The 19668-nt window shown below is 32.1% G+C and overlaps 1 protein-coding gene across 6 annotated transcripts; it reads right to left on the reverse strand.

Moving 5' to 3' along the window:
• Nucleotides 1–1153: 1153 nt before the first annotated feature.
• LOC119614048 (protein shisa-5-like) lies at nucleotides 1154–18750 on the reverse strand. Of its 6 annotated transcripts, none has more exons than XM_037970147.1 (4): nucleotides 18550–18750; nucleotides 5155–5281; nucleotides 1812–1868; nucleotides 1154–1735 (listed from the first exon to the last, which is right to left on the reverse strand). In XM_037970147.1, exons 1-4 carry the CDS (start codon nucleotides 18686–18688, stop codon nucleotides 1591–1593), a joined length of 468 nt encoding a protein of 155 aa, XP_037826075.1. In that variant the 5' UTR covers nucleotides 18689–18750; the 3' UTR covers nucleotides 1154–1590. The 6 variants fall into 6 exon arrangements, with proteins under 6 accessions (XP_037826075.1, XP_037826072.1, XP_037826073.1 ...); XM_037970144.1 differs by lacking the exon at nucleotides 18550–18750 and adding an exon at nucleotides 12107–12394; XM_037970145.1 differs by lacking the exon at nucleotides 18550–18750 and adding an exon at nucleotides 10070–10272.
• Between the last annotated feature and the right edge of the window lie 918 nt (nucleotides 18751–19668).

Below are 19668 nucleotides of genomic sequence, written 5' to 3' on the forward strand. Positions count from 1 at the left end.
TCGAGTTTAGGCTGGAAATATAAGTGATCACAGATGTTCATCCTCTTGGACCTAGCTCCTCTAGTTTAGCCAGAAAATGGACTTTTATGTTTTCACTCAAATATCAAGTATTATTAAGACATAAAAGTTATAAAGATAAAAGACAGATATTCATCCTTTTAGCCAGAAAATGAACTTTTATGTTTTCACTCAAAAATCGAGTTTCGGCAGGAAATACAAGTGATCACAGATATTCATCCTTTTGGCCCCAGTTCCTCTATTTTAGCCAGAAAATGGACTTATATGTTTTCACTCAAAAATCAAGTTTTATTAGGAAAATACAAGTGATCACAGATATTCATCCTTTTGGCCCTAGCTCCTCTAGTTTAGCCAGAAAATGGACTTTTATGTTTTCACTTAAAAATCGAGTTTTGGTAGGAAATACAAGTGATCACAGATATTCATCCCTTTGGCCCTAGCTCCTCTAGTTTAGCCAGAAAATTGACTTTTCTGTTTTCACTCAAAAATCGAGTTTGGTAGGAAATATAAGTGATTACAGATTTTCATCCCTTTGGCCCTAGCTCCTCTAGTTTAGCCAGAAAATTGACTTTTATGTTTTCACTCAAAAATCGAGTTTTGGTAGGAAATACAAGTGATCAGAGATTTTCATCCTTTTGGCCCTAGCTCCCCTATTTTAACCAGAAAATGGACTTTTATATTTCACTTTGCCTTGCCGTATATTCAAAGAGTTTTCAGGCAATATTCGCTTCAAATGAATAAGTTATATTTGGCACAGGTCCTCTGTGATGTCTGAGCAGATTTTTAAAAGATCTATCGTGATTTTTATGTTTTACACCCAATATATATTTTAATTATTAGTTTTTATTTAATTTCGATAGGGTAAGCAAAGTACTACCGGTTAGTTGTTAATAAGTTCCCATTTTAAAACGAAGCTACATAATCCAATTCCAATTAATTTCATCTTCTGTTTTTCATATTTTATTCGATTTTTTTTATAGTTTTTGTGCAAATTAAAAAAAATAATAATAACAATACTCGTACATACTTGTATAAAAGTTTTATGTTTTAATAAAAAAAAATTAAAAAAATAATAAATAAAAAATAAGTAATTCCTTTTTTTATTAATTCACGAAAAAAAAGGATATCACAATAATGAAAGCTAATAAACTTTTATTAAAAATTACATAAACATTTAGGATAATAAAATTATAAATTATGTTCTATTTTAATTTAATATTTTTTGGAATACTTGGTAAAACTTTTTTTTTTTTGTAACATGGAATAGACGACATTCTTTGTTTGACTGTTTGTAAAAATGTTTTGTGTTTTAGTGAATACAAATTTTATAAAAAAGATTTAAACAATAGCTTTTAAGCAATTACATATTGTCTAATAAAATTTTCAATAAATTTACATATCTATATAAGATAATTAATTTTTTAATTATTTATTTGTTACTTGTTATGGCAACTTCTATTTTTGCTATTTCTCTAACAAGTCTTTAAATAAAGTTCCCTCATTCTGTTTTTTGAAAGTCGTTGGTTGTATCTCTAGTTTGTATGGAAAAATGAAATGTTGGAAAACATTTGTTTACATTGGATAGTTGGGATTGTAGGGTGCTTGTTTTTGGTAACCAGTATTGTTAACTTGCCCAGCACCGGCACAATTAACAGCCACATCATAGGGAGGTGGATTCATATTAGTCGCTGGATATGGTGGTAAATGAGGTTGCATACTGCAAGAGCAAAAGATTTATACAGTTTTTAAGTTAAATTTAATAACAATTTTAAGTAAATTTATTTAAATCTTACCCAACTGGAGGTTGACCTGCAGGCATAGGCATTGGCATGGGCATTTGTGTAGGAGCTCTATAAAGAGAAAGTAATAAAAAAGTTTATGTTAAACAATTGTGGTAATAATCATTTCCTCTAGAAAATAATATGCCATACTTAAGGAATATACATATTTAACCAAAAAGATTTTCCTGAGATAAACAATTAGAACAGGCAAGGATCCAGTTGAAGCGTTTGGGGGGAAGTTTTGTTTTTCTACTTATATTATTTTTTTCCTTTTTCCTGATTTTGTATATTTTGTATGAAAAATTTTCGGTTTTGGGTTGGATATTTACCTTTTTCCCCCCCGTGGATCCGCGCCTGATTTAGAAATATATAGAAAATGTTCCTCTTTTGTTTGCTACATAGTTTTTCTTTTAATTGTTTCAAGAGTTCTACTAAACTATATTCCAAATGGAACGGTGGGTTCCATTTGGAATATTGAACTATATTCAATAATGGAACGGTGGGTAAGACTACAAAGATCCAATGGAGGACCCGAACAAGAGAAAAACCATAACCTTTTTTGTGAATGAATAAGACAGAGTTTGGCATGAAAGTACGAATTTTGATAAGGTACATGGGATTAAAACTGAACAAGAACTAAACTAAAACTGAAATAGAACTGAAATAGAACTGAACTAGAACTGAACTAGAACTCAACTAGAACTGAACTAGAACTGAACTAGAACTCAACTACAACTGAACTAGAACTGAACTAGAACTGAACTAGACTGAACTAGAAACTAAACTAGAACTGAACTAGAACTGAACTATAACTGAACTAGAACGAACTAGAACTGAACTAGAACTGAACTAGAACTGAACTAGAACTGAACTAGAACTGAACTAGAACTGAACTAGAACTGAACTAGAACTGAACTAGAACTGAACTAGAACTGAACTAGAACTGAACTAGAACTGAACTAGAACTGAACTAGAACTGAACTAGAACTGAACTAGAACTGAACTAGAACTGAACTAGAACTGAACTAGAACTGAACTAGAACTGAACTAGAACTGAACTAGAACTGAACTAGAACTGAACTAGAACTGAACTAGAACTGAACTAGAACTGAACTAGAACTGAACTAGAACTGAACTAGAACTGAACTAGAAATGAACTAGAACTGAACTAGAACTGAACTAGACTGAACTAGAACTGAACTAGAACTGAACTAGAACTGAACTAGAACTGAACTAGAACTGAACTAGAACTGAACTAGAACTGAACTAGAACTGAACTAGAACTGAACTAGAACTGAACTAGAACTGAACTAGAACTGAACTAGAACTGAACTAGAACTGAACTAGAACTGAACTAGAACTGAACTAGAACTGAACTAGAACTGAACTAGAACTGAACTAGAACTGAACTAGAACTGAACTAGAACTGAACTAGAACTGAACTAGAACTGAACTAGAACTGAACTAGAACTGAACTAGAACTGAACTAGAACTGAACTAGAACTGAACTAGAACTGAACTAGAACTGAACTAGAACTGAATTAGAACTGAATTAGAATTGAACTAGAACTGAACTAGAACTGAACAAAATTGAACAAAAATTGAACAAAAATGAACAAGAACTGAACTAGAACTGAAATACAACTGAACTATAACTGAACTAGAACTGAACTAGAACTGAACTAGAACTGAACTAGAACTGAACTAGAACTGAACTAGAACTGAACTAGAAACTGAACTATAACTGAACTAGAACTGAACTAGAACTGAACTAGAACTGAACTAGAACTGAACTAGAACTGAACTAGAACTGAACTAGAACTGAACTAGAACTGAACTAGAACTGAACTAGAACTGAACTAGAACTGAACTAGAACTGAACTAGAAACTGAACTGAACTGAACTAGAACTGAACTAGAAACTGAACTAGAACTGAACTAGAACTGAACTAGAACTGAACTAGAACTGAACTAGAACTGAACTAGAAGAACTAGAACTGACTAGAACTGAACTAGAAACTGAACTAGAACTGAACTAGAACTGAACTAGAACTGAACTAGAACTGAACTAGAACTGAACTAGAACTGAACTAGAACTGAACTAGAACTGAACTAGAACTGAACTAGAACTGAACTAGAACTGAACTAGAACTGAACTAGAACTAACTAACTGAACTAGAACTGAACTAGAACTGAACTAGAACTAGAACTGAACTAGAACTGAACTAGAACTGAACTAGAACTGAACTAGAACTAGAACTAGAACTAGAACTGAACTAGAACTGAACTAGAACTGAACTAGAACTGAACTAGAACTGAACTAGAACTGAACTAGAACTGAACTAGAACTGAACTAGAACTAGAACTAGAACTAGAACTGAACTAGAACTGAACTAGAACTGAACTAGAACTAACTAGAACTAGAACTGAACTAGAACTGAACTAGAACTGAACTAGAACTGAACTAGAACTGAACTAGAACTGAACTAGAACTGAACTAGAACTGAACTAGAACTAGAACTAGACTAGAACTGAACTAGAACTGAACTAGAACTGAACTAGAACTGAACTAGAACTAGAACTAGAACTAGAACTGAACCAACTAGAACTGAACTAGAACTGAACTAGAACTGAACTAGAACTGAACTAGAACTGAACTAGAACTGAACTAGAACTGAACTAGAACTGAACTAGAACTGAACTAGAACTGAACTAGAACTGAACTAGAACTGAACTAGAACTGAACTAGAACTGAACTAGAACTGAACTAGAACTGAACTAGAACTGAACTAGAACTGAACTAGAACTGAACTAGAACTGAACTAGAACTGAACTAGAACTGAACTAGAAATGAACTAGAACTGAACTAGAACTGAACTAGAACTGAACTAGAACTGAATTAGAATTTTTTTGGAACTAGAACTGAACTAGAACTGAACAAAAATTGAACAAAAATTGAACAAGAACTGAACTAGAAACTGAAGTAGAATTGAACAAGAACTGAGTATTATTTAGCTATAAGAGTTACTAACTATTTTAAAGCTTAATAATGAAAACTATTTCCAGTATATATGTTAAACCCATTGAGATAATGGGGGCAAATAGTATATTAAAATAGGAAAAAACAACTTGTTAAAGAATTTAAAAACATGCATTAGTTTTTTTTATTTAAAAAATTAATCAGCCATTGATGTTGCATCAGTTTTGGGTAATAACAATGGTAGGATTGCTTGGAATCTCTTGGTTATAGTTTGATTTTACCACATAAACGGTACTAGGACTATTGAGGGGGACGAATTGAGATTGTGTTTTCATGATTTTAAATAAAATATTAAAATATCTATAATAAAACTTACCCCTGAGGAGGGTAGGGCGCAGCATAGGCTTGTGATGGATACGCTGTTGTTGTAGCCCCTACTGGCATTTGTGTAACGGGATAACCACCAGGTGCTGTATGAGTAGCAGATGTTACAACCACAGGTGCTGAAATTGACAGAAGAATATAAAATTAATGAAATGTTTTATTCTTTTTTTTATAAATGCTAAACTTAGTAGCTTTGTGTTTGAAAGAAGAAGTGAGTCATTATCCATTAATACCCATAAATTGCGTGTTTCCTAAACATCGCGTTTACCTGCTATAACTTCACCCGGATAACGGTTATTGCGCTTTCGTCGACGTATTAAAACCACTGCACTTGTTATAACAAATATAGTGCAACCAATGCTCAATCCAATAATAAATCCATCCATTTTGATTTAAATTTTTAATATAAATGTACTTTTGCGAGTGTTATTAATTTTATACTATTTGTATGGGTAAAAAAAAGCAGCAAATAATATCGGAGCGATAAAACTTGCTAAAGATTAGGATTTTCATTGGCAATTGATAAGAAACGAACGTTGGTATGTATACCAATAACATCTACTATATATATATAGTTAGTTACCTATACATTAGTTAGTTGTCTGATTTTATATTTTTTGTTTATATTATCAATTGTGGAAAAATAACATTGCCCATACAAGAAGGTTTCGTTAATTGTTATTTTTATTTTGCTATACCCTACTGCACAGTTATGACTTCTAGAAATAGAAGAAGTCTAATGGATCATCTTTTACCGTTCTATTTAAAATCTATTCATTATTCGTTTAAACAATATACATCTGTGTAAAATGTAAAAGTACAGATTCAAAGTTGTAGAATGATCTCCATATGTTCAAGATAAAATGCTTTTGAAACTTGTTAAAATTTTGTATATCGTATAAACCCCGTACTACCGGATCCTTCGAATAGATCTTAAGTGGTTTCTACTACTGCGGATGTAATGTCTGACTAAAATACTACCCACCCACCCATACATTACATGAAATCGAACCATCCACAGGCACGAATAAACGACTGTATATTGTTTATGTATGTACTAGAAAGAAGCGCTATATCATGCATTGTCGGACTACCCAAGTTCTCAGGACGGAGGCAGATCAGAAGTTCCTCATAGTTTCTTCTTACTCCTCGTTATGACAACTTCTTCCGTAGTTAGTAAATGAAAGATTAGTGACCGCTACAACCGAAAATCCCAACAAACTTAGATATCGTTAACCATCATACTGAGGCCAGATCAACATTGATGTCGTCAGAGATGACCATCTGCTCTGAGCAGACCTAAAAAGTTTCTGCTGTATGAAAGATTTACAACATGAGAGTGCAAAACCAAATATTATGTCGATTTCCCGGTACTCAGAGTAATTATGTGGTTCGCCATCTCACAGGGAGAGGTTCGGGAATCACTTTGGATGTTTGATACAAATTCTGATATTTCTATTGTTTAACATTTAGTACTTCATGGCCAAAAGCTCGACCTAATAGATGCTACAGCAATCGTTAAGCCTGAAACAAACCATGTTGTTATAAATGGGGTTTGTAGAAGCCGCTGTTAAAGATTTGCAGCCATTAGTACAATGGACGCATGAACGATATAGTTAAACTTTCAGACTTCAACAGCGTTGTGTCTAACAGTCAAGATGTAATTACTTGGCCATGAGATCGACAGGCTGCCTGAGAATAAAGAGATCATGTAATGGCGTGCAAGTGATCAAATCAATATAATTGCAGTAGATGGATCTTTCCAAATTTTTCCATGTCCAATAACCATTTTGCAGTCTTGGGATTAATGCCGTAGTCCTTCCTTGGACTCTTATCTGAGAATACTTAAGGTCCATAATTGTGATATTAGTAATAGAAATAAATTCGACTTAATTGAATCTTAAAGAAAATTTTCGACTTTTTTTAAACGTAATTTTCAAAATTCCGATTTTTTAAAACGATTTCTTCGAAATACACTTCCGCTAAACACTTTAACCCCCATTTTCACAATGTATAGTTATTTTTGAACTTTAAGTTATATTGACAGTTCTCATACAAAAATTGTCTTAACTGGAAGAATAACTACCAGTTAACGATAACTGGTGGTGGTGAAATTGGGGGTAAGTCACATAAATAGATTGTATATACATACATATATAGTTTGATTTTAGTAATTTTTTAAGTAAAAGTAAGTTTGGAATACAGTAGGTCCACAAATCACATATCACTTTTAAAATTCTTTTTCATTCTTTAACACAATTTACCATTTCGATGATTTTTTCTTCTTGTCAAGAATACAGCTATTGATGTTAGAAAAAATACTAAAACACTAAAAACGACCGCAATTATTAATGTCAAATTCATAGCACATTTAAATGTTTTAAACGAGTAACTAATTTTAAGTACTATTTAAGGCATTTTACAAAAAAGTTAATCGAAACAATTCATTGTTGTTTTGGTGAAACCATCATAAACAGCTTGAGATTTCACAAATTTGATAATGGCATGGCAAATAAAACAATATGGAAATGCACAGAAAGTGTTATTAGATAAGGGAAAATAGTAATGTGTTATACCTATAAAGCGATAAAAAACGAAAAAAAAAAAAAAACATTTCGTGAAATTTCGTTTGCTTTTTGCAAATAACGGAAAAAACAATGATATTGTGAGAGTTTATTTGACGTGAAAGATTTGAGTCTCTTTTGTTTAGTGTTGCCAACTATAGAAATTTAACTATCTTTAAGTGTTGGCTACTAAAATTTTAAATGCAAGTGTTTTTGTTAATGTGGAAGCTTTAAGGCGACCAGGTGAAATTATTGATCATTTTCAAAAGAGCCAATTAGTAGGACTATTAGGCTAAATTAACTATGGACTATTCTATATACTATGGATTAGTCTATTACTAGTCTTTTGACTGGTACAAGTTACTAGATACTAGTTTATTGACTAGCATATAGCCTATTTTATGGACTAATCTATTAACTTGTCTGTTGACTAGAAAAAGGATTTGTTTATTATTGGTCTATTGACTAGCGAATAGTCAGTCAGAATAGTAAATCCAGTCTATGGATTAGTTTATAAACTGGTCTATTGACTACACTAAGGAATAGTCTATTAATTAATCTATTAAATGGTCTATTGACAGGCCTAATGTCCATATTGACTGATCGTTTGACTAGTTAATGAATTTGTCATTTGACAAGTCTTTTTGATAGTATATTAACTAGTTTATGAACTAGTCTTTGGACTAGTCTATGAACTATAATATTGGCTAATTTATGAACTAGTCAAAGGACTATTCTTAGGTCAAGTCTAAGAACCAGTCTGTGTACTAATCTATATACTAATCTATGGACTTCGTTGATGATTTGTCTATTAACTAATCTAAAGACTAGTCTAGCGACTATTCAACCTTTATGGATTAGACTATAAAGTGGTCTAAGGATCAGTCTAATGACTTCTTCTTGACTTTTGTATTTTCGCGCCTTTGACCAGTCTATTAACTACTCTATTGACAAGTATAAGAAGATTGACTTAGAATTAGTCTAAGAACCAGTATATATACTACTCTTTTGACTATTATGACGAATTTAACTAGTCCTATGGACTTTTTTGTACTATATGGACTAGTCTATTGATTAGTCTATAAACTAAACTATATTGAAATTTTGCTAGATATTAAACCAATTGAAATATATGTATATATAAGATATGAAGCGAAACTTATATCCGATCGGCTCTTACTTTAGGCAACTGACCAAAGATGGTTATAGGACACGTCATGAAAGTATACTGGACACATAAGAAGTCTATACACAAACATCGGATTAGCCAATCTCATACCAGAGGCATAATATGTCGGAAACTTTGAAACACTGATCCCATATAGATTGTCATGGTCAAGCGGAACATTATAGCAAATACCCATAGGAATCTGTTGCTACATGGAAGTCTCTAAACTGGGGAACAAAACGGGTCTGGGGTTCTATATTAATGATCCTGAAATATACTACTGTCTACGTAATCACAACACTAGTTTCCAGGCAAAAGTCCATACAATACCGGAATGCGTAAATTGGATTAGAAGGCATTTAGGACGATATCAGGTGATAAGGTAAAGCTAAGACCGTGTTACCAGGCCCTCTCGGAAGTAGTCGACAACAAGAGAGCGAATTTACTCACTTTAAAGGAAAGAGAGCTAGTAGTAGTTAACGAACGCAAAACCACTCGACGTGGGCTGAATTGAAAATATGGGAGATGAAAATTCCAAAGGCCTCTTGTAACAATGAAACGGTGAGTAGAACCAGAAAATCCTATAGGCAGCACGAAAATGATCAAGTATGATGGTAAGTATTTTGAGTGGATATACAGGAGTACGGTCACAACTATACAACGAATCTACAGCATGTTGAGAGGACAGTGCACTTTCTTTGTCATTCGTAAGGTTTCCGTCGAAATTCTATCAAAAATATCTTGAGGAGTAATAATTATTCCGGAACACTGATTGGATTTACATCCACGAAACTGAGTTATTGTACATCGGACGATAATACCTTCATACATATATTAATTTCCAATTAAAATCAGATTAAAACGCAAACCAAATATCTTTAGATTAGTTTTTACTTCAGATATTTTCTGGGTAAAATGAGTCATTTAATTTAAAAACGTGTAAGGCCATGACTCACTATAATATTTTTCTTAGATCAATCAAAAATTATAGGTGTGCTAAAAGATAAGTAGAATTGTGCGAAAATTATAATTAAACTGCCATATGAGCAATTTTTTTTGAAAAGTTTTTATGATTTAACATATTTTTAGAACGTTACACTTATTAATTGCAATTTATTTTCAAAATTATTAATATTTTCACATATACTAACTAAATATGTAAAGGTTTCACTAACTTTTTGGAAATAATTCCGACTGTTTATAATAGACTTTCCGACGAATACAATTACAATATAAAATGAATAAAACAAGACCGGCAAATACACAACTGAATACCGTGATCATAATAATGGAAGCTACATGAGGATCGGTGGACATTTTTTCTTGTTTTAACTTGTTTTTAACAAATAGGTAAATTTAAGTGAAAAATGTATATTTGTTTTAGTTTTAGTTAGTACTTTTAGACACAATGTTTTAATCAATACTAATGATTTTAACAAATCATTTCCTTATTTGTAATTTAAGAGGAGTCTATTTCTATTTAGTTATAAAAGATAAGATATCTGTAATTTATTAAAAATATAATTATATAGTGTCTTAGTTAAGTGGTTGACGTATATTGATTTATTTTAAATATTAGTAAATGCATTTATTGTAATATATCATATAAACTTCGGATAACTGCACATTAGAACGATTCATTTTGTATGAAGAGGGGGGTGGGGGAGATGATTTAGTTACTCCACTTTAAAATATTTTAGGTCTATTGACCGTTATTCGTGGGCATCACACTTTTTCTTAGAAGAAGGCTATTAAGAATTTGGATGATAAATTTGGGTCGTCTGGGTCGCTAAATAATGTTCGACTTGAACGACTTAAAATGGGAAATGATCGTCCCTAGACTTAATCATTGCGCAAAGGGATATTCACACTCCCCTGGTGACCCTATCAAAACTAATAGATGACTGGGGTTTGAGTGAGACGGTCAAATATCGCCACTTGTAGAATATCGAAACTGCTCTGGACCAATCTTACAACGGATAGGACTTAGAATCTCTTCTTTCTTAGTAAAAAACTCGATTAGCCTTCTAACTGGTATAATTACTGGGCACTGTATTATTGGACATATGTCGGAACGTATGGGCTACCCACGTTATAGATACCTTCTATGTGATTGCCAGCCTTCAACTACAGACTACTCTATCTTGGTAAAGCTATTTTCCATGATCTGGACTGTCTCAGAGATCCGTCACTAGTAAACATGTTCGGTTTTATTAGAAATACCGGCGGGTTTTCACAGAGACCACAAAAACCAAGTAGTCAACGAAATTAGAAAGGAAAACCATTCTCTCAACATAAGGGAATGGCAATTCCAAGGGTATCACAATGGGACACAAGGCCTCTGAGTGAACTCGCTAACTAGCGAACAACACACGTAACCTAACCTAACCTATCCCAAATGGCACATATAATAGTGGAATGATAAACAGGACGTCTCAGATTGAATAAGTTCGAGGTAAGGGTAATAGTTCTCATTCTTCGTGGACACACAGATTTGCAAGCAAACTTTCCAAATTTTAAATAACAGATTCAAACTATTTAGAGCATGCGGAGAGAACAGTGAAACGCTGGAACACGTTATTTTTCATTGCCAGTTTTTTTTCGAAATAAATGGAGTATAATTTACATTCCAAAGACCGTATATAAGATTTTATCACCAATGTTTTCAGCGCACAAGAGACTCGATAGTGACCTAAATGTATTTTTTCGCATTTGGTGGTAATTGGTCGCCACGATCATGCAATTTAACATCACTGGATTACACAAATTTTCACGCAGAGTATAAAACCAGTTCAGATTACTAAACCCAGATGTCGCCCTTACATCTGCACTTTTTTGGAAAAAAATGGTACTAATCACAACAATTTGAAATATAAATCGTTGGAAGAACTATATCCAAAATAGTTCTAAAGAAGCGTTATATGTTTCCTAGAACAAGATCTGAAGATGGTAAATTGGAAAAAATCGTATAATTGAATAAAAAATTAGTACCAGAATTGTTTCTTAGAATGAGTGTCGACTCCAGATCTTATAAATCTTAACGCCAGACTAGAGTAAATATTTAAAAAAAAAGTTCTAAATCAGTCCGCCTTAGAAACTACAATTGCGGTTTGAATAAATAGTTTTATATCAAAATTCCCCCTTACCGCTCAGACTTTATTTATAAAATAAAAACTCATAAATAATTACAAATAAATAAAAAAAGTACATACTTGAATGTGACACTGTCGTTTGATTATAGACATTTTTACGTTTCAAACAGCACCAAACAATTAAAATAATCCAAAAGACAACAATTGCGGTTGCAATAAGAGCACCGAAAACAATTGATATAATTGCTCCTGTTGGCAAACCGTCATCCATATGCATATCCATTATGTTATATTTTTATTTTTTTTATAATTAAAGTTTTACACTAAATAATGGCTTTTTACACAAACTTTCAATATCAATTTTTTACTGGCAACTAACGGAAGAATAATATTTTTTGGCGTTTCGATTGTCACCTTTACTTAGTGTGGGTTGTTGTGTATAATAAACAATTGATAAGATTACTTAACTTCACGCATAGTAATGTGGTGGTATAAATAACGTGACCGGATGGTCTTTTAAACAAATGTATGATTTCCAAGAAAAAGTGGGATTTTGAAAAGAAAGAATAATTTCGTAACTTTTCAAAGTAGAAATGCTAAATATATAAACTTATAAAAAGCAAAATTTTAAAGTGTTGGATAAAAAATAAAATCTATGTAACACCTGTCAAATTCAATATTTATTCCATCCCCCTACCAACTTGCCTACCAAGGCAATCTTAAAAACCAGTTGGCCACGTTAAGCATGGGTATTTTATTATTAAAAAATCCCCAACAATTGAATGAGAAATAAAAAAATCCCCGTTATTTTATATGCTCAATTAAAACAGAACACATTCGTCTCAATTATCTCGAAAATATTTTGAATTTTAGTCCCTTTCCAAAATGTGTTGCAAATATTAAGAATCGGAAGAATTCATATTAAAATTTGATTCAAGGTGACAAATATAACAATAAAAACATTAAACCTAAGACTACACATAGACTAGACTATAGACTAGACTATAGACTAGATAATAGACTAGACTATAGACTAGACTATAGACTAGACTATAGACTAGACTATAGACTAGACTATAGACTAGACTATAGACTAGACTATAGACTAGACTATAGACTAGACAATAGACTAGACTATAGACTAGACTATAGACTAGACTATAGACTAGACTATAGACTAGACTATAGACTAGACTATAGACTAGACTATAGACTAGACTATAGACTAGACTATAGACTAGACTATAGACTAGACTATAGACTAGACTATAGACTAGACTATAGACTAGACTATAGACTAGACTATAGACTAGACTATAGACTAGACTATAGACTAGACTATAGACTAGACTAGACTATAGACTAGACTAGACTAGACTAGACTAGACTAGACTAGACTAGACTAGACTAGACTATAGACTAGACTAAACTATAGACTAGACTAAACTATAGACTAGACTAAACTATAGACTAGACTATAGACTAGACTATAGACTAGACTATAGACTAGACTATAGACTAGACTATAGACTAGACTATAGACTAGACTATAGACTAGACTATAGACTAGACTATAGACTAGACTATAGACTAGACTATAGACTAGACTATAGACTAGACTATAGACTAGACTATAGACTAGACTATAGACTAGACTATAGACTAGACTATAGACTAGACTATAGACTAGACTATAGACTAGACTATAGACTAGACTAGACTATAGACTAGACTAGACTATAGACTAGACTAGACTATAGACTAGACTATAGACTAGACTATAGACTAGACTAGACTATAGACTAGACTATAGACTAGACTATAGACTAGACTATAGACTAGACTATAGACTAGACTATAGACTAGACTATAGACTAGACTATAGACTAGACTATAGACTAGACTGTAGACTAGACTATAGACTAGACTATAGACTAGACTATAGACTAGACTATAGACTAGACTATAGACTAGACTATAGACTAGACTATAGACTAGACTATAGACTAGACTATAGACTAGACTATAGACTAGACTATAGACTAGACTATAGACTAGACTATAGACTAGACTATAGACTAGACTATAGACTAGATTATAGACTAGACTATAGACTAGACTATAGACTAGACTATAGACTAGACTATAGACTAGACTATACTAGACTAGACTATAGACTAGACTAGACTATAGACTAGACTAGACTATAGACTAGACTAGACTATAGACTAGACTAGACTATAGACTAGACTAGACTATAGACTAGACTAGACTATAGACTAGACTATAGACTAGACTATAGACTAGACTATAGACTAGACTACAGACTAGACTATAGACTAGACTATAGACTAGACTATAGACTAGACTATAGACTAGACTATAGACTAGACTATAGACTAGACTATAGACTAGACTATAGACCAGACTATAGACTAGACTATAGACTAGACTATAGACTAGACTATAGACTAGAATATAGACTAGAATATAGACTAGACTATAGACTAGACTATAGACTAGACTATAGACTAGACTATAGACTAGACTATAGACTAGACTATAGACTAGACTATAGACTAGACTATAGACTAGACTATAGACTAGACTATAGACTAGACTATAGACTAGACTATAGACTAGACTATAGACTAGACTATAGACTAGACTACTATAGACTAGACTATAGACTAGACTACTATAGACTAGACTATAGACTAGACTATAGACTAGACTATAGACTAGACTATAGACTAGACTATAGACTAGACTATAGACTAGAATATAGACTAGAATATAGACTAGACTATAGACTAGACTATAGACTAGACTATAGACTAGACTATAGACTAGACTATAGACTAGACTATAGACTAGACTACTATAGACTAGACTATAGACTAGACTACTATAGACTAGACTATAGACTAGACTATAGACTAGACTATAGACTAGACTATAGACTAGACTATAGACTAGACTATAGACTAGACTATAGACTAGACTATAGACTAGACTATAGACTAGACTATAGACTAGACTAGACTATAGACTAGACTAGACTAGACTATAGACTAGACTAGACTAGACTAGACTAGACTAGACGAGACTATAGACTAGACTAGACTAGACTATAGACTAGACTAGACTAGACTATAGACTAGACTATAGACTAGACTATAGACTAGACTATAGACTAGACTACAGACTAGACTATAGACTAGACTATAGACTAGACTATAGACTAGACTATAGACTAGACTATAGACTAGACTATAGACTAGACTATAGACTAGACTATAGACTAGACTATAGACTAGACTATAGACTAGAATATAGACTAGAATATAGACTAGACTATAGACTAGACTATAGACTAGACTATAGACTAGACTATAGACTAGACTATAGACTAGACTATAGACTAGACTATAGACTAGACTATAGACTAGACTATAGACTAGACTATAGACTAGACTATAGACTAGACTATAGACTAGATTATAGACTAGACTATATACTAGACTATAGACTAGACTATAGACTAGACTATAGACTAGACTAGACTATAGACTAGACTAGACTATAGACTAGACTAGACTAGACTAGACTAGACTAGACTAGACTAGACTAGACTATAGACTAGACTAGACTATAGACTAGACTATAGACTAGACTAGACTATAGACTAGACTAGACTAGACTATAGACTAGACTATAGACTAGACTATAGACTAGACTATAGACTAGACTACAGACTAGACTATAGACTAGACTATAGACTAGACTATAGACTAGACTATAGACTAGACTATAGACTAGACTATAGACTAGACTATAGACTAGACTATAGACTAGACTATAGACTAGACTATAGACTAGACTATAGACTAGACTATAGACTAGAATATAGACTAGAATATAGACTAGACTATAGACTAGACTATAGACTAGACTATAGACTAGACTATAGACTAGACTATAGTCTAGACTATAGACTAGACTATAGACTAGACTATAGACTAGACTACTATAGACTAGACTATAGACTAGACTACTATAGACTAGACTATAGACTAGACTATAGACTAGACTATAGACTAGACTATAGACTAGACTATAGACTAGACTATAGACTAGACTACTATAGACTAGACTATAGACTAGACTACTATAGACTAGACTATAGACTAGACTATAGACTAGACTATAGACTAGACTATAGACTAGACTATAGACTAGACTATAGACTAGACTATAGACTAGACTATAGACTAGACTATAGACTAGACTATAGACTAGACTATAGACTAGACTATAGACTAGACTATAGACTAGACTATAGACTAGACTATAGACTAGACTATAGACTAGACTATAGACTAGACTACTATAGACTAGACTATAGACTAGACTATAGACTAGACTATAGACTAGACTATAGACTAGACTATAGACTAGACTATAGACTAGACTGTAGACTAGACTATAGACTAGACTATAGACTAGACTATAGACTAGACTATAGACTAGACTATAGACTAGACTATAGACTAGACTATAGACTAGACTATAGACTAGACTATAGACTACTAACTATAGACTAGACTACAGACTAGACTAGACTATAGACTAGACTACAGACTAGACTATAGACTAGACTATAGACTAGACCATAGACTAGACCATAGACTAGACCATATACTAGACTATACTAGACTAGACTATAGACTAGACTATAGACTAGACTATAGACTAGACTATAGACTAGACTATAACTAGACTATAGACTAGACTATAGACTAGACTATAGACTAGACTATAGACTAGACTATAGACTAGACTATAGACTAGACTATAGACTAGACTATAGACTAGACTATAGACTAGACTATAGACTAGACTATAGACTAGACTATAGACTAGACTATAGACTAGACTATAGACTAGACTATAGACTAGACTATAGACTAGACTATAGACTAGACTATAGACTAGACTATAGACTAGACTATAGACTAGACTATAGACTAGACTATAGACTAGACTATAGACTAGACTATAGACTAGACTATAGACTAGACTATAGACTAGACTATAGACTAGACTATAGACTAGACTATAGACTAGACTATAGACTAGACTATAGACTAGACTATAGACTAGACTATAGACTAGACTATAGACTAGACTATAGACTAGACTATAGACTAGACTATAGACTAGACTATACTAGACTATAGACTAGACTATAGACTAGACTATAGACTAGACTATAGACTAGACTATAGACTAGACTATAGACTAGACTATAGACTAGACTATAGACTAGACTATAGACTAGACTATAGACTAGACTATAGACTAGACTATAGACTAGACTATAGACTAGACTATAGACTAGACTATAGACTAGACTATAGACTAGACTATAGACTAGACTATAGACTAGACTATAGACTAGACTATACTAGACTATAGACTAGACTATAGACTAGACTATAGACTAGACTATAGACTAGACTATAGACTAGACTATAGACTAGACTATAGACTAGACTATAGACTAGACTATAGACTAGACTATAGACTAGACTATAGACTAGACTATAGACTAGACTATAGACTAGACTATAGACTAGACTATAGACTAGACTATAGACTAGACTATAGACTAGACTATAGACTAGACTATAGACTAGACTATAGACTAGACTATAGACTAGACTATAGACTAGACTATAGACTAGACTATAGACTAGACTATAGACTAGACTATAGACTAGACTATAGACTAGACTATAGACTAGACTATAGACTAGACTATAGACTAGACTATAGACTAGACTATAGACTAGACTATAGACTAGACTATAGACTAGACTATAGACTAGACTATAGACTAGACTATAGACTAGACTAGACTAGACTATAGACTAGACTATAGACTAGACTATAGACTAGACTATAGACTAGACTATAGACTAGACTATAGACTAGACTATAGACTAGACTATAGACTAGACTATAGACTAGACTATAGACTAGACTATAGACTAGACTATAGACTAGACTATAGACTAGACTAGACTAGACTATAGACTAGACTATAGACTAGACTATAGACTAGACTATAGACTAGACTATAGACTAGACTATAGACTAGACTATAGACTAGACTATAGACTAGACTATAGACTAGACTATAGACTAGACTATAGACTAGACTATAGACTAGACTATAGACTAGACTATAGACTAGACTATAGACTAGACTATAGACTAGACTATAGACTAGACTATAGACTAGACTATAGACTAGACTATAGACTAGACTATAGACTAGACTATAGACTAGACTATAGACTAGACTATAGACTAGACTATAGACTAGACTATAGACTAGACTACAGAATAGACTACAGACTAGAGTACAGACTAGACTGCAGACTAGACTGCAGACTAGACTAGATTATAGACAACTATGTGTTTGAGATATGTGGTCAAAATTGTTAAAACATAGACATAAAATTAAATATGTAAAAAAATTAAATTTATCATACGTGAAATAGTCGCATTATTATAAATATTTTTTCGTCTTCGACAGCAGGAAACCATAGTCAAAATACATATTACAACCATAGCAGTACTAATTAAACTGCCCATTACTATTCCAGCTATTTCTCCTGTTCTTATGGACATTTTTGTTTAAATTTTTAAGTAAAATTGTAAAAAAACTTCAAATCAATCAAGAAAAATTATAAACTTTATTAATAAACAATACAGGCAACACTAAATTATGAAATTTTATTTTATATTCAATTACTTGTATTTTTATGTATAAACGATAAGATTATAAACAAATCTCCTCATGGTAAATTATTCATCATTGTTTAAAAATAAATTAATTATAAACATTTTAAAAATGTGCTATATTAAGCGATACCATACATGGGAATTTTTCATTAAGCATTAAAATTTCATTACCATTTATAGAAAAAATTGTAATGAAAAATATTTTAAGTATCATTTAATGAAAATTATATTTTTTTCATTATAACTTTTTTGATAATGGTAATGAATTTGATAATGAATTTTCAAAAACGAATTTAATTAGTATTTAATTGTCGAAAAATATATTAAGGAAAATTTTTCGAAGATTCGAGGTTTGAAAGCTTTTAAAACCAGTTCCCGTAGCCCAAATTGGCTAAAATTTTGCAGTCATAAGAATCTGATGACAATACAATAATATGTTCGAATATTCGAAATTAAGTTCGAAAATTCGAAGTTATTTTCGAAAATTTTTTTATGTTTTTAAATGAATCTCTGTGTCATAAAACCTAAAAAAAAATTTCGAAAATTCGAACTCGTGTTCGAAAAATTTTTAAAGCTGTTAAAACTAGTTCTTCTATTCCGAATGTGCTGAAATTTGGCATACATGATTTCACCTAATGACAATACATTATAATGTTCGGATATTCGAAATTAATTTCGAAATCCTAACTAATGTTCGAAAATTTTTAAAATCCATTGAATAATGGTAATGCAAATTTATTTTTAAATAATTACTAATGAAATCGTTTCATTAAAAACCATTACCATTAGACAAAATAATGCTAATGAAAAAAAAAATAATTATAATTTTTTTCAATTTAATGCTAATGAAATCGTCAATTAATTAG

Source organism: Lucilia sericata, unplaced genomic scaffold, assembly GCF_015586225.1.
Source record: "Lucilia sericata isolate MDLA Ls3-8-SP2 unplaced genomic scaffold, ASM1558622v1 Contig002530F_arrow, whole genome shotgun sequence".
NCBI lineage: Eukaryota > Metazoa > Arthropoda > Insecta > Diptera > Calliphoridae > Lucilia > Lucilia sericata.

Bases quoted from the DNA above. Each gene is read 5' to 3' on its own strand.
- LOC119614048 (XM_037970144.1), bottom strand. From the start codon at position 12,269: ATGGATATGCATATGGATGACGGTTTGCCAACAGGAGCAATTATATCA. The intron at 5,282-12,106 runs GTATGTACTTTT...TGTCAATTTCAG, and splicing joins AACGACAGTGTCACATTCAA to CACCTGTGGTTGTAACATCT. The intron at 1,736-1,811 runs GTAAGATTTAAA...TTGCTCTTGCAG, and splicing joins GCAGGTCAACCTCCAGTTGG to TATGCAACCTCATTTACCAC.